This window comes from Mobula birostris, chromosome 1 (genome assembly GCF_030028105.1).
Source record: "Mobula birostris isolate sMobBir1 chromosome 1, sMobBir1.hap1, whole genome shotgun sequence".
NCBI classification, from domain to species: domain Eukaryota; kingdom Metazoa; phylum Chordata; class Chondrichthyes; order Myliobatiformes; family Myliobatidae; genus Mobula; species Mobula birostris.
In genome coordinates, this window is record NC_092370.1 from 19,567,109 (window position 1) to 19,584,143 (window position 17,035).

Sequence of the window (17,035 nt, forward strand, 5' to 3'; positions counted from 1 at the left end):
AGTGTTTTCTGCAGAAGTTATGAACAAACACCAGAGCTAGATGAGCACTCTGTACAGAAGCATTGCATTGATCAAACTCTGAAAAGTTAGTGCTTTGCTTTTATGAAGTTGTTTTTGATCGATTGATAGCTTTCAATATCTTTCATTTCCCTTCCTCTTGCTTCACAGATTGACCTGAAGGATGGTAATGTACTTTTAAAGTAACTGTTATATTCTCTAGAGATATGCCTCTACCAAAGGATCTGTAAGGCACTCCTTCCCTCCACTAGCCTGCGGGTCACCCTTTGGCAATGTGTAGCACCTGCTTAGCCCTCCAATCAGGATCATGTGAAGCCATGGCAGCAGGTCGTATAAGTAGCTGGTGCTTATCACAAGTCCTGGTTATGCGACCATGACACCAGGCAGTCAATCTCTGAAGAGTGTTGATAATGGCTGTGGTCATCCGTCTTGTAAAGACACTGCCCAGAAGACGGCAATGGCAAACCACTTCTGTAGAAAAACTTGCCAAGAACATTCATGGTCAAGATCCTGATCGGCCACGTCATACAACACAGCACATAAAGATGATGACGTTGCATTCTTCCAGTTTGGGATGTCTTTGTCAAAATGTTTGAAATTGTAATTATCAATTAATTTTATATCCCAGGTGTCTGCTAGGTTATATTGTCCCTTGACACAAGAGATTCTGGCAGATGCTGGAAATCTGGAGCAACACACTCAATATGCTGACGGATCTCAGCAGGTCTGACAATATCTTTGGTAAGAAATAAGCAGGTGATTTTTTGGGTCAAGACCCTTCATCAGGACACTGAAATATTGTCTGTTCATTTCCCTCCAGAGATGTTGCCTGACCTGCTGAGTCCCTCCAGCATTTTGTGTGTGTTGTTTTCCATCATTCCCACTACCCTGATTGAGAAGTTGCAGAACCTGGGCCCCTGCACCTTCCTTTGCAATTGGATCCTTGACTTCCTAACCAGAAGACCACAATCTGTGCAGATTGGTGACAACATATCCTCCTTGCTGACGATCAACACTGGCGTACCTCAGGGGTGTGTGCTTAGCATACTGCTGTACTCTTTATATACACGTGACTGTGTGTGGTTAGGCATAGCTCAAATACCATCTATAAATTTGGTGATGATACAACCATTGTTGGTAGAATCTCAGGTGGTGACGAAAGGGCATCCAGGATTGAGATATGCCAACTAGTGGAGTTGAGTCACAGCAACAACCTGGCACTCAACGTCAGTAAAACGAAAAAGCTGATTGTGGACTTCAGGAAGGGTAAGACGAAGAAACACATACCAATCCTCATAGAGGGATCAGAAGTGGAGAGAGTGAGCAGCTTCAAGTTCCTGGGTGTCAAGATCTCTGAGAATCTAACCTGGTCCCAACACATCGATGTAGTTATAAAGAAGGCAAGACAGTGGCCATACTTTATGAGGAGTTTAAAGAGATTTGGCATGTCAAAAAATACACTCAAAAACTTCTATAGTTGTACCATGGAGAGCATTCTGATAGGCTGCATCACTGGTGTGGAGGGGCTACTGCACAGGACCGAAAGAACCTGCAGAAGGTTGTAAATCTGTCAGCTCCATCTTGGGTACTAGCTTACAAAGTACCCAGGATATCTTCAGGGAGTGGTGTCTCAGAAAAGCTGCATCCATTATTGAGGACCTCCTGCATCCAGGGCATGCCCTTTCCTCACTGTTACCATCAGGTAGGAGGTACAGAAGCCTGAAAGCACACACTCAGTGATTCAAGAACAGTTTCTTTCTCTCTGTCATCTGATTCCTAAATGGACATTGATTCTTTGGACACTACCTCACTTCTTTTTAATATACAGTATTTCTGTTTTTGCACGTTTTTTTAAATCTGTTCTATATACGTAATTGGTTTACTTGTTTATTATTCTTATTATTTTTTTCCTCTCTGCTAGATTATGTATTGCATTAAACTCCTGCTGCTAAGTTAACAAATTTTACGTCACATGCTGATGATAATAAACCTGATTTTGATTGTCTAACTCTACTGTTTCTCAGCATTAGATTTCATACACCAATTATCTGCCAAATCCATCACTCTGTTCATCTCTCCTTGAAACCTGTGGCTATCCTCACACAATTCACACTATCAATTACACATTTTGAGATGGTGTCCCGAATACCCCGTTGAATTATTTGCTGAGCATCTCGTATTGGGTTCAACAGTTGAAGTTCCACTTGAAATGATTTATCGCAGGACCAAATTAGGTTTAAACCATTAGTAATGTAGTTAATAAAAAAACATTTAAATGCTGGGAGGATTAAATTGAAAGCAAAATATTATCTGGCATGTGATATAAAATGTAAGCATCATAAGTTATGAAGTAATTCTAACAAAAATCTAACATCTGCACTGTTACAACTGTTTTTCGATTGACAATCTACATCTTGCTTTGCCATTTGTTGTATAGAATACCTCAAGCTCAAAGTAAATTTATTATCAAAGTACATATGTATAATCCTGAGATTCATTTTCTTGTGGGCAATGAATTGCAAATACACTTGGGCTAAGATGTTAACTGTCCTGTGCTATCACCAGTGGGATCATCAGTTGATCTGCCACCTGTCTTCAAGAGTTTCGGCCCGCTTATGATCAAGACTCCCTCGTCCAGAGTGTGTCCAGAGGGGCAGATAGTCCCAGTGTATCCATCTTTTGCAAACCCATCAATAGTTGCATAGACACCTGAAGAATAGACTATCTATTGGATAGATGCGACCAACAACTCTGATAGAGGCAGAGCCCAGGTTTTTAAGTTCACCAGTGGGAGGTGCCTGTATCAGAGTTGTTGTTAGCCTACTCTTCAAGTGTCTATGCAATTACTGAAGGGTTTGCAAAAGATGGATATACTGTTCGACTATCAGCCCCTCTGGACGTACTTGGTCCACACACATGATGATCCTGTCTCTGCTGCCTCAGCTACAGCCCTGCTGGTTGACTTGATCTCTCTTCTAGTGAAGCCAAGGTCACGTAGCCACTTCTGGAAAGTGAATGCAATAAAGCCACGGCAACCTACAAACGTACTTCGAATGGATAGCATGAGACCTTCCACCCTCTGTCTCTGCACTCTGATCTTAATTCTGCATACTTAGTTAACGCACTCATGGGCTTCATAGATGTTGTCTTCCCAGGGGACTGTGAGTTCACCAATAACCCCCTCTCTACTGGTGTCAGACCATATGATTATATCTGAGCACAATGTGGTGAAAGCTATTTGCTCCAGGAAACTGCCTTTCATTGGCTGAAGAAAGTATGCTTGATCGTTAGCCTGCGCTGTACACCCTTGACTTGGAGCCTTCTTTCCAAATGATATGCGATGTTCTGTGCAGCATGTGGCATGAGATAAGTTGTGCTGCAGTATTCTCTGCTCAACCGCGTCTGTTACAACTTTGAGAACACTGCTATGTCTCCAAGTGTACATGCCGCTGGAAAGATTGACTCTGCATGCACTCGTTTGTATGTTAAAGTGTTCCCTTCTTGTCACAAGCTCCTTGTTTGGCCAGGCCAGCTATATACAATAATCATAATACAGTCTATGAAAGACCACAGCAGCAGGGTGGACAATTAGTGTGCAAAAGACAACAAACTCCTCAAATACAGAAAGATAGAAAAAAGAAATAATAATAATAAATAAATAAATAAGCAATAAATATTGAGAATATGATATGAAGAGTCCGTGAAAAAGAGTGCATAAGTTGTGAGTTTATTCAATGATGGGGCAAGTGAATTTGAGTGATGTTATCCCCTTTGGTTCAAGAGCCTGATGGTTCATGGATAATAACTGTCCCTGAGCCTGGTGGTGTGAGTCCTATGGCTCCTGTACCTTCTTCCTGATGGCAGCAGTGAGAAGAGAGCATCTCCTGGATAGTGGGGGGACCTCAATGATGGATGCTGCTTTCCAGCGACATCGCTCCATGTAGATGTGCTCAATGGTGGGAAGAGCTTTACCCGTGAGCAATTAAATATCCAATAAAAATATACGCTTTGTTTTTACTAATGATCAGTATTGATCAGGTTAATTTATCCTTGGGTGGGGGGGGAGTGTTTTTAGCTTACTGTGAAGAAGATTTGGGACAGGACAGATACAATAGAAACTAAAAACCTGCAGCCTAGACCAGAGGGCATGTCTTCTGAAGACAGGTAGAGTGATCGAAGCCTTTTCTCTTTGGAGAGGAGGAGGATGAGTGGTGACTTGATAGAGCTTTACGAGATGACAAGTGGCATAGATAGAGTGGATGGCCAGAGACTTTTTTCCCTGGGCAGAAATGGCTAACATAGGTTTGGGGGGGGGGGGTGTAGCATAATTTTAAGATGATTGGAGAAAAGTGTTAGAGGGGTTGTCAGATGAAAGTTCTTTACACAGAAAATGGTGGATGCATGGAGCATCCTGCAATGGGTGGTGGTAGAGGTAAATATATTGGGAGCAGTTAAGAAACTCTTAGAAAGGTAGATAGATTACGGAAAAAATTGAGTGTTATGTAGAAGGGAGGGGTTAGATCTATCATAGAGTAGGTTAAAAGGTCATCACAACTTTGTGGGCCAAAGGGCCTACACTGGGCTGTCATGTTCTATGTCCTAACATCATACTCAAATATTTCATCATTATGGGTCATTTTTTTATATAAGTTATAACGGATGACTCCAAGAAGGTATGAATTTATAATCCAATTTCTATGTTTTCTTATACACTTTAAATCAATGTTTACAGCTATCAAATGTGGAAACCCTGGGACACCAGCGAATGGCAAAGTATTTTGGATTGATGGAACATCATACGCGAACTCTGTGGCGTACTCCTGTCTAGAAGGATACGTACTTTCTGGTTCAGCAACAAGGCAATGCACAGTTAATGGTACCTGGTCAGACAATATACCTAATTGCACAAGTAAGTCAATAACCGAATCAGAGTTTTTGGGGTATGGGAAATTTTTGATATGTGGGCATCCTTTCGAAGTTGCTTTTGATATCGGAACTGAAGCAGTTTAATAAGTAACACACATAGAAGTTGCTGGTGAACACAGCAGGCCAGGCAGCATCTCTAGGAAGAGGTACAGTCGACGTTTTGGGCCGAGACCCTTCGTCAGGACTCCTGATGTCGTGTCTCGGCCCGAAACGTCGGCTGTACCTCTTCCTAGAGATGCTTCCTGGCCCGCTGCGTTCAAAAGCAACTTTTATGTGTGTTGCTTGAAATTCCAGCATCTGCAGATTTCCTCGTGTTTGCAGTTTAATAGGTACATGGAGCTTAGAAAAATAGAAGGTTGTGCACTAGGGAAATTCCAGGCAGTTTCTAGAGTAGGTTACATAGTCGGCACATTGTGGGCCGAGGGCCCGTAGCATGCTGCAGATTTCTATGTTCTAAAATCAAGATTTAAGTCCACAGTTTTAAAAATGTTAACTCCCCCCCCACCCGCCACCCCAGTAATCAATTGAACTGCTTAACTGTTAAGTTTAATAAAAGTATATTAGAGTTGAACCCTTTCCATTCTCCTTGAGTTGATTCATCAAAACATTGATGAAGTATAATCAAACCAGTTGGGGACCGGGTGAGCCTGAGGAGCTGCAAATTCTTTCAATGTCAGTAAAAATAATGTTGGATCAATCTGAAACTCAGACTGAAAATTCACTTTTTCGTATAGAACTTTAAAATATTACTTCCACGTTGCTATTTTTATTAGAACAATGGAGTCATGGTAGTGTTGCGATTAGCGTGATGCTATTACAGCTTGGGGGCATCGGAAGTTGGATTTCAATTCCAGTGCTGTCTCTAAGGAGTTTGTCTGTTCTCCCCGTGGCCATGAAGGTTTCCTCCCACAGTCCAAAGATGCCCCAGTAAGGAGGTTAATTGGACATTGTAATTTGTCCTGTGATTAGGCTAGGGTTAAATAGGTAGATTGCTGGGCGGTGTAGTTCATTGGCCCGGAAGGGCCTGTTCTGTCATAAATAAATAAAATAAATCAAATTAAATTTATACTTAAGTTTTGCCAGCCAAATCTTTCAGAATGTCAAAGATCAATTTCACCTTGCCTATTTTAAAATATTTATTATAAGGAATAAATTTGCATAAGTCTAAGTGATTCACCTTCATCTTATTTTTGCTGCTGTGGTCCTTTTCTTCACATGTGCATGCCTCTTAACTGTGGCAAAATGTTTTGCTAAGCCGACAAGATTTGTATTTGAATTATTGTTTCATCTCCCCTTTCACATGACTGATAAATTTTTTGTGTCAAATCTGGTCTTCCCCAGTAATTACCTGTGGAGATCCTGGAGTACCAGCTAACGGAATGAGACTAGGGGATGACTTTACAGTGGGACAAAATGTCACACAAATGTGCCAACCAGGTTACACAATGGACTCTCAGGCTTCCGTGGTCCGTTCCTGTCTCAGCAATAGTACATGGAGTGGCTCAGCACCTCTATGTAAAGGTAATAATATTTTGTCGGATGCACCAATTGCTTGGAGACGCACCCAATCTACAGATACGAGCATCAAGATCGAATAAACAAAAATGTTGGAGGAGCTCAATGGGTCAGGAGAATTTTAGATGGAGACCCTACATTGCTGGGTGCAGAGGGGAAGTAGCCAATGTAAAGTGCAGAGAGGAAGGAATGAAATAAGAGATGGCAGGCAACAGGTGAGGGGGGGGGATGATGTGCAGATGCAGGGAGGAGAAGATGAAGGCAGAGACAGAGTCTACAAGGCGATAAACAGAGGCAACAAAGGAATGCAAATTCCAGAACCAGCTAAGGGAAGGGTGATAGGTGGATGGAACAACTGTGGACAGCAGAGGAGACCCATTAGGTTAAATACATGGGTGAGCAGGTGGGAGAGGAGAGGGAAAATTAGGTTGTAGGGAACTGTGGGGTGAGTTCACAAAATTGGTGATTAAGGGAATGCTGGTGTGGATCAGAAGGGAGCAAAAAGAAAACAAGTTGCGGTTACCTGAAATTGGAAAGATCCATGCTTATACCATTGGGTTTTTAACTTCACAGATGAGGTATGTTCTAGTTTGTGTTTGGCCCTCTCTGGCATTCAGGAAGGTTGATGATGGACAAGTTGGTGTGAGAATGGGGAGAACGATGAAATGGCATGCTCTGAGGGGTTCACAATGGCTATTGTGGACAGAGCACAGGCATGTAGCAAAATGATCACCTCGTTCTCACCTGGCCTTGCCTATGCAGAGGAAGCCGAATGCAGTAGACAAGTATGGAGGAGGCGCACGTGAATTTCTGCCTCAGCAGGAAGGGCTGTTTGAGTTCCTGGTTGATGGAGAGGGAGAATGTGTAAAAACAGACGTGACTCCTCCTTGGGATGAAGAGGAGAGTGCCTGGGGAGGTTGAGGGATGGGTAAGGAAGAGGGTGACAGGCAAAGTAGGAAGTAGTAAAGAGAGTAGTTAAAAACAGAAAGGTGCGGAGAGGTAGAGATGTGACTGGTGATGCCATCACATAACAACTGGTAGAAATGGCATAGAACGCGTCGTTTGTGGTAACTACCAACTCAACCTAAGGATGTGTTGGAGGCCGTTCACAAGTGTCACCACACATTCTGGCGCCAACATACCATTCCCACGATGCACCTGACCTGCTGAGATCCTCCAGCAGTTTGTTTATTTTTTGCCACTGCAGTGAATATTTGATTTAATCAAGGTGGAAATTAGATTAATTATTTTTGGAGTGATTTTGTTTAAGCATATTGCCATTAACTAAACGAAATCATGACTACATATGTAATTTTCTACTGTAGGTAGAACTTCTAATGTTGTAGTACTGTAGACTGATAATGAAGCATTCTCAACAATTACATAATTTAGTTAGAGATTGCATCCATTGAAGCAAAATTGGATGACAATGTCCATAAATTAATGTAAAAATACAATAAATTTACTTTGAACTTAGAACTTTAATTTTATTGTTGAATATAAGTGCTAAACATATAACATAGTAGTGTCAATATGTTAAGCCCTGTCATGAAAAATTTGGAAGCAGAATATAACATAGGCATGAAGACATTCTAAACCAGGGATAAACATCAGGCAATTAACTATTCTGCTATTTAATCTACAGTGTTTGTAAATTATTAGAATTGAGTGGTAATAAATTATTTATTGTGAATATAGTTGTTCCACTGGCAAGCTGAACCAACGTAGATTTTAAATGTAAGCAGCATCAGGAAAAAACTTGTACTTAATACTATCCAATGACAGATAGATAGATCAGCCGGTTGAGTGGTGTTGCAGCAACAATCTTGTACTAACGTCAGTAAGGCCAAAAACTGATTGTGGACTTTTTAGAAGGGGGAAGACGAGAGCACACATACTAGTCCTCATCGAGGTATCAGTAGTGGAAAGGGTGAGCAATTTCAAGTTCCCGGGTGTCAACATTTCTGAGGATCTATCCTGGCCCAGTATATCGATACAGTTACAAAGAAGGCACAACAGCGTCTATATTTCATTCGGAGTATGAGATTTTATACGTTACCAAAGACATTCACAAATTTCTACCGATAAGACCATAAGATTTAGGAGCAGATTTGGGTCATTTCACCCATTGAGTCTGCTCCACCATTTCATCATAACTGATCCATTATTTCTCGCAGCCCCAATCAAGAATCTATCAACCTCTGCCTTAAATATACCCAGTGACTTGGCCTCCACAGCTTTCTGTGACAATGAATTCCACAGATTCATCACTCTCTGTCTAAAGAAATTCCTCCTCATCTTCATTCTAAAAGGACACCCTGCTATTCTGAGGCTGTGTCTTCTAGTCTTAGACACTCCCATCGTAGGAAACGTACCGTGAAGAGCATTCTAACTGGCTGCATCACCGTCTGGTTTGGGGCAAAGGCCACTGCACAGGATCAAAATAAGCTACAGACTAAATAAATTTAGTCAGCTCCATCATGGGCACCAGCCTCCCCAGCATTCAGGACATCTTCAAGGAGCGATGCCTCAAAAAGGTGGCATCCATCATTATGGATCCCCGTCACACAGGGCATGCCCTCTTCTCATTCATACCATCAAGGAGGAGGTACAGGAGCCTGAAGGCACACACTCAACAATTCAGAAATAGTTTCTTTCCCTCTGCCATCAGATTTCTGAAAGGACATTGAACCTGTGAACATGAACTCATCATTTTTCTCTTTGTGCACTATTTATTTAATTATATGTGTGTGTGTGTGTGTGTGTGTGTGTGTGTGTGTGTGTTGGCACGTGACCAAGTGGTTAAGGCATCGGTCTAGTGATCTGAAGGTCGTTAGTTCGAGCCTCAGCTGAGGCAACGTGTTGTGTCCTTGAGCAAGGCACTTAACCACACATTGCTCTGCGACGACACCGGTGCCAAGCTGTATCAGCCCCAGTGCCCTTCCCTTGGATAACATCGGTGGCGTGGAGAGGGAAGACTTGCAGCATGGACAACTTCCATCCAACCTTGCCCAGGCCTGCACCCTGGAAACCTTCCAAGGCGCAAATCCATGGTCTCACGAGACTAACGGATGCCTATATATATATATAGTAATTGTATATATAGTAATTTACAGATTTTTATTATTGTGTATTGCAACGTACTGCTGCCACATAACAAAAATATTCATGTTATATGCCAGTGATGTTAAATCTGATTCCGGTTCTAATTCTGATTCTGATTCTGACATTGCAGCTGTGACATGCTCAGTTCCACCACAGATTTCAAATGGGAAAATGGAAGGAACAAATTTTGACTGGGGGTCAAGCATTACCTACAGCTGTTCTCCAGGATATGAGTTGTCTTTTCCTGCAATCCTCAACTGTGTTGGCAATGGAACGTGGACGGGAGACGTGCCACAGTGTCTGCGTAAGTAGGCAATGAGTTTATCAGGAGGTAAAGATCACGTGAAGTAACTGAAGGAAAACACTGCTGATGCTGGAAATTGGAAACATCATACAAGAGGACAAAGTTTTAAGGTGGGGGGTTTGTCAGAGGTATTTTTTATTTACGCAGAGAGTGGTATGTGTGTGGAACATGCTGCCGGGGTGGTGGTAGAGGCAGATACATTAAGGATATTTAAGATGCTCTTAGATGGGCACATGAATGTAAGAAAAAATGAGGTCTATGGATGAGGGAAGGGTTAAATTCATCTAAAAAGTCCATGTACCTGCCTGTACTGTGTTGTACTGCTCTATGTTCTAAAAGCAGAAAATGCTGGAAGTACAGGTCAGGCAGATGGATGCACCAATTGTAAAACACTGCATAAAAAGTGCAAATGAGTTGTGTGATTTCTTGAAATATTGGTAGAGTCCTTGGATAGAGGGAACTGATTGGTAAAAGGACAAGAGGTGCCTCTTTTCTTTCCACAAAACTACAAAAATTTATTCACACAAAATACAAAGATCAAATATTTACAAGACAGTGAACAAATTCAAATTAAAATATGGTTATTACTGTCTATAAAACAGACAAGTTTCTGGGGGACCCACCATTCCCAGAAATACCCACTATACCCATTGTGACCACATGCTCCCTCTCCAGGGACACCTGGGTATGAACTTCTCCCTGGAAGAGGAGCAGGCGGTCGGCCTGGGCAGAGCCCTTGGCTCCTTGCCCTCTGGACCTGAGAGTGGCCATCTTGGGCAGGCCCTGGAGCAAGCCCACCAGTCGATCCTCTGAGCAACCCATTGCCCCTCCCTCCATACTGGATGCTCATATATCAGGAACGTGGGGCTGAACTGCAACCAGAACCTGAGGAACGGCCCCTTCACATATTCAACTAGGGGTTGCAACCTGTCACAGGTCTTGCATCTCTTGCAGCACTTGAGAAAGAAGGAAGGGGAGTGGTTGGTGAAGATAAAAAATAAACCATGGAGTCACGGAAGGAATCGTGCAGTTGTCATGCTGATTGAAGGGGAAGCAAGGGACTTTATTACTGGTGGAACCTCCTGGAAGGTAGCAGACATTATGGAGGGTGATGTGTTAAGTGTGGAATCCGCTGGACTGTAAGATGAGGCCAGAGGGAATGGTATCCTAGCAGAAGAGACCAGAAGTATGGGCAATAGAGGTGACACAGGGAAGAGCCTTGTCAGCTAAAGTGAAAGGGAGGCCAGAGAAAAAGAAAGTCAACAGATATGACAGACAGAATTTCCAGCAACTGCTGTGTTCTGCGTTTCATAGTTCAAATATCTACGCTTGATTCTCTAACTCACTTCAGTCATCATTAATTAGATAGCATTAAAAAAAATTATGTCATCTGGTTTCCACCTTGTCACAGACATTATCTCTTTTCTCATCCCCACCCCTGTTAAAACTTAATTTCTCATTTTCCTATTTCTAATGAAGGGTGATTTACCTGAAACATCAACTTTGTGTCCTTCTCCATGTAAAATGAAATAGTCAGTGAAATCTTTTATGGCATCCTTAAGGTTGTTATAGCTAGGGGTGGTAATACAGATAAGCTCCAACTACCTAACAAATGCTGCCAATGGTGTACGACGTAAGGAGCCTCTGACGACTAAGTCCAGCTCATGGCCTTTAGATACGGCTTAGCTACTAATCCCGCATAACCATTTTGAGTGACAGGAGAAGGGACAAAGGCAGATTACTGGCGCCTTAAAACCAGTCGCTTTGGGCAGATGGGGCTTGTCGGCCATGGTTGGCAGTTCGTCTAAAAGAAGGAAAGCTCTTATCTCAAACCTCCGCTTCCTTGCAGTTGCAGCTACACCCACTCATGGGGAAAGCTTTGGGAGTAAACCCTGAGGGAAAAAATCAGGAGCTGGAGTTCCTAAGACATTCCTACTTTCAGTTCAATGCTGTCTGGCAACTCCTGCAACGCTTCTGATGCCAAACTGCACTGGTCTTGGCAACTCCTTCAGGTTTATCAGCTGCATGGAGAGGTTATGCTTGCTCCATATTGTACCGCCCTTGCGTATCTACCGTAGAAAGCTACGACCCAGCAACTGTGGTCGGCCCGGACCAACAGAGACCTCTAATTTTATGACATCAAACTTTATTAAAGGGCTTAGTCAAAATACGGTTATGGGGCTCAGATAAAGATATTCCATTCTGAGTACAAACATTTTCAATGGTTCAAAGGTTCCATTTAATATCAGGGAATGTATACAGAATACAACCTGAAATTCTTACTCTTCACAGACATCCACGAAACAGAAGAAAACACCAAAGTATGATTGAGCAAAAAATATTAGGACCCCAAAGTGCCCCCATCCCCTCCTACACACAAACAGCAGCAAAGCATCAACCTTCCCCCTCCCCTCCCCCAATTTACCTAAAAAAATTACCTATTTTCTAAGGTAATTTATAAAGATATTTTCCTTCAATATATGAGCAACGTGAATAGTCTATTTAGGCACAGCAAAATATATTGTCATTGTACTGACAACATTAATTTTTAACGATACCAGCTTGCATTATTTGTAATAAGAGGTAAAATAAATCAGCCATAATGAAAAGGTGTAGCATAATCGATGGGCTGAATAACTAATTATGCTCCCATTTCTTATGGCCTTATACAGAATCATACAGTACCAGTTTTCTTTAATCCATATCCCAGGTTTGTGGAGATACTCAGACCCGAGTGAATGCTCGTGTTGGAATGCATCATTGTGTGCGCGTGCGTGCGTGCGTGCGTGCGTGTGTGTGTGTGTGTGTGTGTGTGTAATATTTATATATAATTGACTTTTCTTTAACTGGTCCCAAAACTGTGCTGGTGAAAATACTAAGTAGACTTATTTAATAATAGATAAATAACATTGTTTCAACATGTAATTTACATAAAAGTCAGGCATAATGCTTTTGAGTGGAAGCAGCATGTCAAGAAATACAATGCACGAATCATGAGGCTCACACAGAACTAATGCATGATTGCCAATCCAGTGCTTAACAGGAAGAACATTTTCCGCTATTACAAGCCCAGGAGAGCTGGTGGAGCAGAATGGCAATTATAAGTGTTGTTGCAATGTAAACTGTAAAAGACAGAAGATTTTTGTTGGGGTTGAAGCTGAAGGTGCCAAACCAATCAGTGGGTGCCACAGTAGTCTAGGATTAACACAACACTATTAGAGTTCAGGGTGTTTCGAAGTCCAACTCCGGCACCACCTGTAAGGAGTTTATACATCCTCCGTGAGGAATGCATTAGTTTTCCCTGGATGCTCCAGGTCAAGTAGGTTAATTGGTCATTATGAATTGTCCCGTGATTAGGTTAGGAATAATCGGCTTTCTCGGGGCAGCGTGGCTCAAAGGGCTGGAAGGGCCTATTCTGTGCTGTATCATTAAATAAATAAGTTGCAGCAGAGTAAATCTTTGATTATCCAGTGCTTCCAGTAATCTGGATTTAGATAATGATGAATGAGCAGATTGAGTGTAACTCTATTAAAAGGAGTTACTGATTCAGATTCTAATCAATCTATTGATGAATGGAAAACCATGTACACACAATGAATCCAAATCAATTTCAGTAGCTTTAGCACCTTGACTCTATTTGAGTTTGGATCAAACTCAGAAGTTTAATGGATAATGTCCATTTCACCAGTAGGCTCTGATAAAATTATATCCATATATGTTTATCTGTATAAAATTACATTGCCTGGGAAGTTATATCTTACAAATCTGTTTGATTTCTTCGAGGAGATAATCGTAAGGCAATAGTGCTGTCTACAAGGACATAGGCAATGCTTTTGACAAAGTCCCTCAAAGCAGATGAGTCTGCAAAGTTAGTTTGTATGGGAGCCGAGGGAGATTGTGGATTGGATTCACAATTGGCTCAGTGGAAGGATGCAGTGGACGATGATTGAAGGTTGTTTTTCAGGCTGGAAGCCTTGGTCTAATGGATTACCACATGGGTAAGTTTTGGGACGTTTTTCTTTTGTTTGTTTTGTGAATGTACGGGGCATGGTTAGTAAGTATGTGGGTGATACTTAAATATCTAGCATTTTAGATGGTGGAGAAAGTTAAGAAAAATTGCATAGGAACCTAGATCAATAAGGTACTGTGCAGGCCCAGGATCAGCAGATGACTTTCAATCCAGATAAATGTGAGGTAGGACATTCTGGGAGATCAAATCAGGGTAGGATTTATTCAGTGAATGATCGGGCCCTGGGAAGTGTTATGAAACAGAGTGATCCAGGAGAGCAAATGTGTAGTTCACTGAAAGTGGCATCATAGGTGGGCAGGGTGGTGAAGAAGATTATTTGGCAAATGGGCCTTCATCAGTCAGTGCATTAGTGCAAAAGTTAGGAAGCTATGATATTGTTACAAAAGATGCTGCACTTGGTGCGTGGAATGCACTGCCTGAGTCAGTGGTGGAGGCAAATACACTAGTGAAATTTAAGAGGCTGCTAGACAGGTATATGGAGGAATTTAAGGTGTTGGGGGGGTTATATGGGAGACAGTGTTTAAGGGTCGGCACAACATTGTGGGCTGAAGGGCCTGTACTGTGCTGTATTATTCTATGTTCTATGAATATTGTGCAAACTTTGTTCTCCATATTACAGGAAAGGTGGTATTAAACTAGAAAGAGTGGAGGAAAGATTTAGCAGGGGGATGCATGGATTTGGGCTGTTACAAGGAGAGGTTGGATAGACTAGGAGTTTATTCTCTAAAATGTAGGAGATGCAGGGGTGAACTGACAGAGGTATATACCGTAAAACCATGAGGAACATAGATACGGTGAAAGTACATCGTCTTTTTCCCAGAGAGTAGAAACTAAAAACCAGGGCAAACACTTCAGATAAAAGGGAAGAAATTTAAAAAAGAATATCAGGGGAAGTTTCTTCTCGCAAATGATTAGGTATATTTGGAATGAGCTGCCAGGCTTTATAAAATATTGGTCAGACCGCACTTGGAGTATTGTGAGCAGTTTTTGGCATTTAATCTGAGAAACAATTTGCTGGCATTGGAGAGAATCCAGAGGAAGATCATGATGAGAAAAATCCCAGGAATGAAAAGATTAATGTTCCATATGAGGAGCATGTGATGGCTCTGGGCCTGGACTTGTGCAATTTAGAAGAATGGGGGAAGGACCTCAATGAAATCTGTCAAACATTGAAAGACCTAGATAGAGCACACCTGGAGAGAATATTTCCTGTAGTGAGGAAGTCTAGGACCTGATGGCACCACCTCAGAATAGAAGGATATTTATTTAGAACAGAGATAAGGAGGAGTTTCTTTAGTTAGAGGGTGGTGAATGTGGAAGTCATTGCCACGGTTAGTTATAGAGACCATGTCATGGTATATTTAAAGTGGTGGCTGATACCTTCTTGATTAGTAAGGGTGTCAAAGGTTATGGAGAAAAGGCAGTAAATGGGGTTGAGAGGGATAATAAGTCAGCTATGATGGAACAGCAGAGTAGATTTGATGGGCTGAATGGCCCAATTCTGCTCCTACTGTATGTCTTATTGTCTTCAATAGGTGCATTTGATGTCAGAGATATGTATACAATATACGGAGTACATCCTGAAATTCTTTTTCTTCGCAGACATCCATGAATGAGGCGTGGCCCAAAGAATGAATGGCAGTTAAAACGTTAGAACCCCAAAGCACCCCACCAGCTCCCCCTCCCACACACAACCAGCAGTAAGGCAACAACTCCCCTCCCCACCAGAAAAAGAGCATCAGCATTATTTATAGTCTAAATAATGGTTGAGGCAGGCACCTTGGCAACCTTTAAAGCCACTTAGATCAGTACATGGATAGGAAAGATTTACAGGTCAAATGCAGGTCAACAGAAAAGGCTGCACTCTGTATGGTCCAGGATAAAGACAGCAGGAAAAATCACTATGGACATTACCCATCCTGCAAACTGCCTTCTGGAAAGTGCTATAGGGCTATTAAAACAAAATCTTCACACCATCTCAAAAGTTCCTTCCCCCAGACAGTTAATATGATCAACCATTCTAGTCAGTCCTCCCCACATCCCTCGTTCTGTTATCCCCAACATTTCACTACACTGCGAAAAAAAACACTTTTATAAACCACTTTTTATAATGCTGCTTACATTACAAGTACAAGCTGTTTTTCATTTATTTATGCACATTTTAGCCCATATCCATTCTTTAATCTCTAACTTTATTTTTGTACATTTTTTTTATTCTTTACAGTTGTCGAATGTCATTGTTTTTTGTTGCTTGTCATGCCAGAACACCACAGCAAGTTGCTAATACATGTAAGAGTATTTGGTGAATAAAGTAAATCCTGATCCTTGACCCTTGAGAAGGGGGCAGATGGGACTAGCTCACTGGGCAGCAAAGCTGGCACCTGAAGCGCCTATCACCATGCCACTTCACGACTCAGTCCAACAAATGCTATGATTTAAAATTAAGCAACTCTTTTTTGTACTCCTCACAGCAAAATTTTGTGGAGACCCTGGGGTGCCGGCGCGAGGGAGGAGAGAGGGGAAGAGCTTCATCTACCAATCGGAGGTTTCATTCAGCTGCAGCTCTCCTTTGATCTTAGTGGGTTCAAGCACTAGGATTTGCCAGGCTGACGGGACTTGGAGTGGATCACAGCCTCGCTGTATAGGTACTGAAAAGATAGCGTACTCACCAGACTATGTAACTTAATGGAACCTGCTCTGATTAGTTTGATTAATTCATTATAATTCTATAAAAGATGCATTTCAATTTTAAATAACATTTCGGTCAATTATGTCGTTAAAATACATCGGGATGTAACGTTGATCTACACCTTGATTAAATTGACCCTGTTAAGTTAAACTGGGTATGTTCTTTGAGCATGGAGCAGATTTAGCACTAGCATATTTGGATCTAAGATAGTCTGTACCCAATCTGTGCACAAGTTCAGACCATCACAAAGGTTATTTTGGTGTTGCATTGAATTCCCTGCACGGATTACTGCCATATATTGACTGGGACCTTCAGCCCTGTTACAGTCTTTCTGAAAAATATATAAATGATGGATAGAGCTGACCTGTCCCATTCATATATCTTTAAATTCCTTTGGAACCATAAGTGTTTTTTGTATTCTCCACTCTGAGCTTACTTTCGGTACTTT

The 17,035-nt window shown here is 41.8% G+C and overlaps 1 protein-coding gene across 1 annotated transcript in view; it reads left to right on the top strand.

The window, feature by feature from the left end:
* csmd3b (CUB and Sushi multiple domains 3b) overlaps nucleotides 1-17,035 on the top strand; it is a 2,134,893-nt gene that overhangs the window by 2,059,268 nt on the left and 58,590 nt on the right. Inside the window, exons 58-61 of the mRNA XM_072277417.1 lie at nucleotides 4,751-4,927; nucleotides 6,286-6,465; nucleotides 9,695-9,868; nucleotides 16,370-16,543. Coding sequence (XP_072133518.1) covers nucleotides 4,751-4,927; nucleotides 6,286-6,465; nucleotides 9,695-9,868; nucleotides 16,370-16,543 — 705 coding nt within the window. The remainder of the gene's footprint in view (nucleotides 1-4,750; nucleotides 4,928-6,285; nucleotides 6,466-9,694; nucleotides 9,869-16,369; nucleotides 16,544-17,035) is intronic.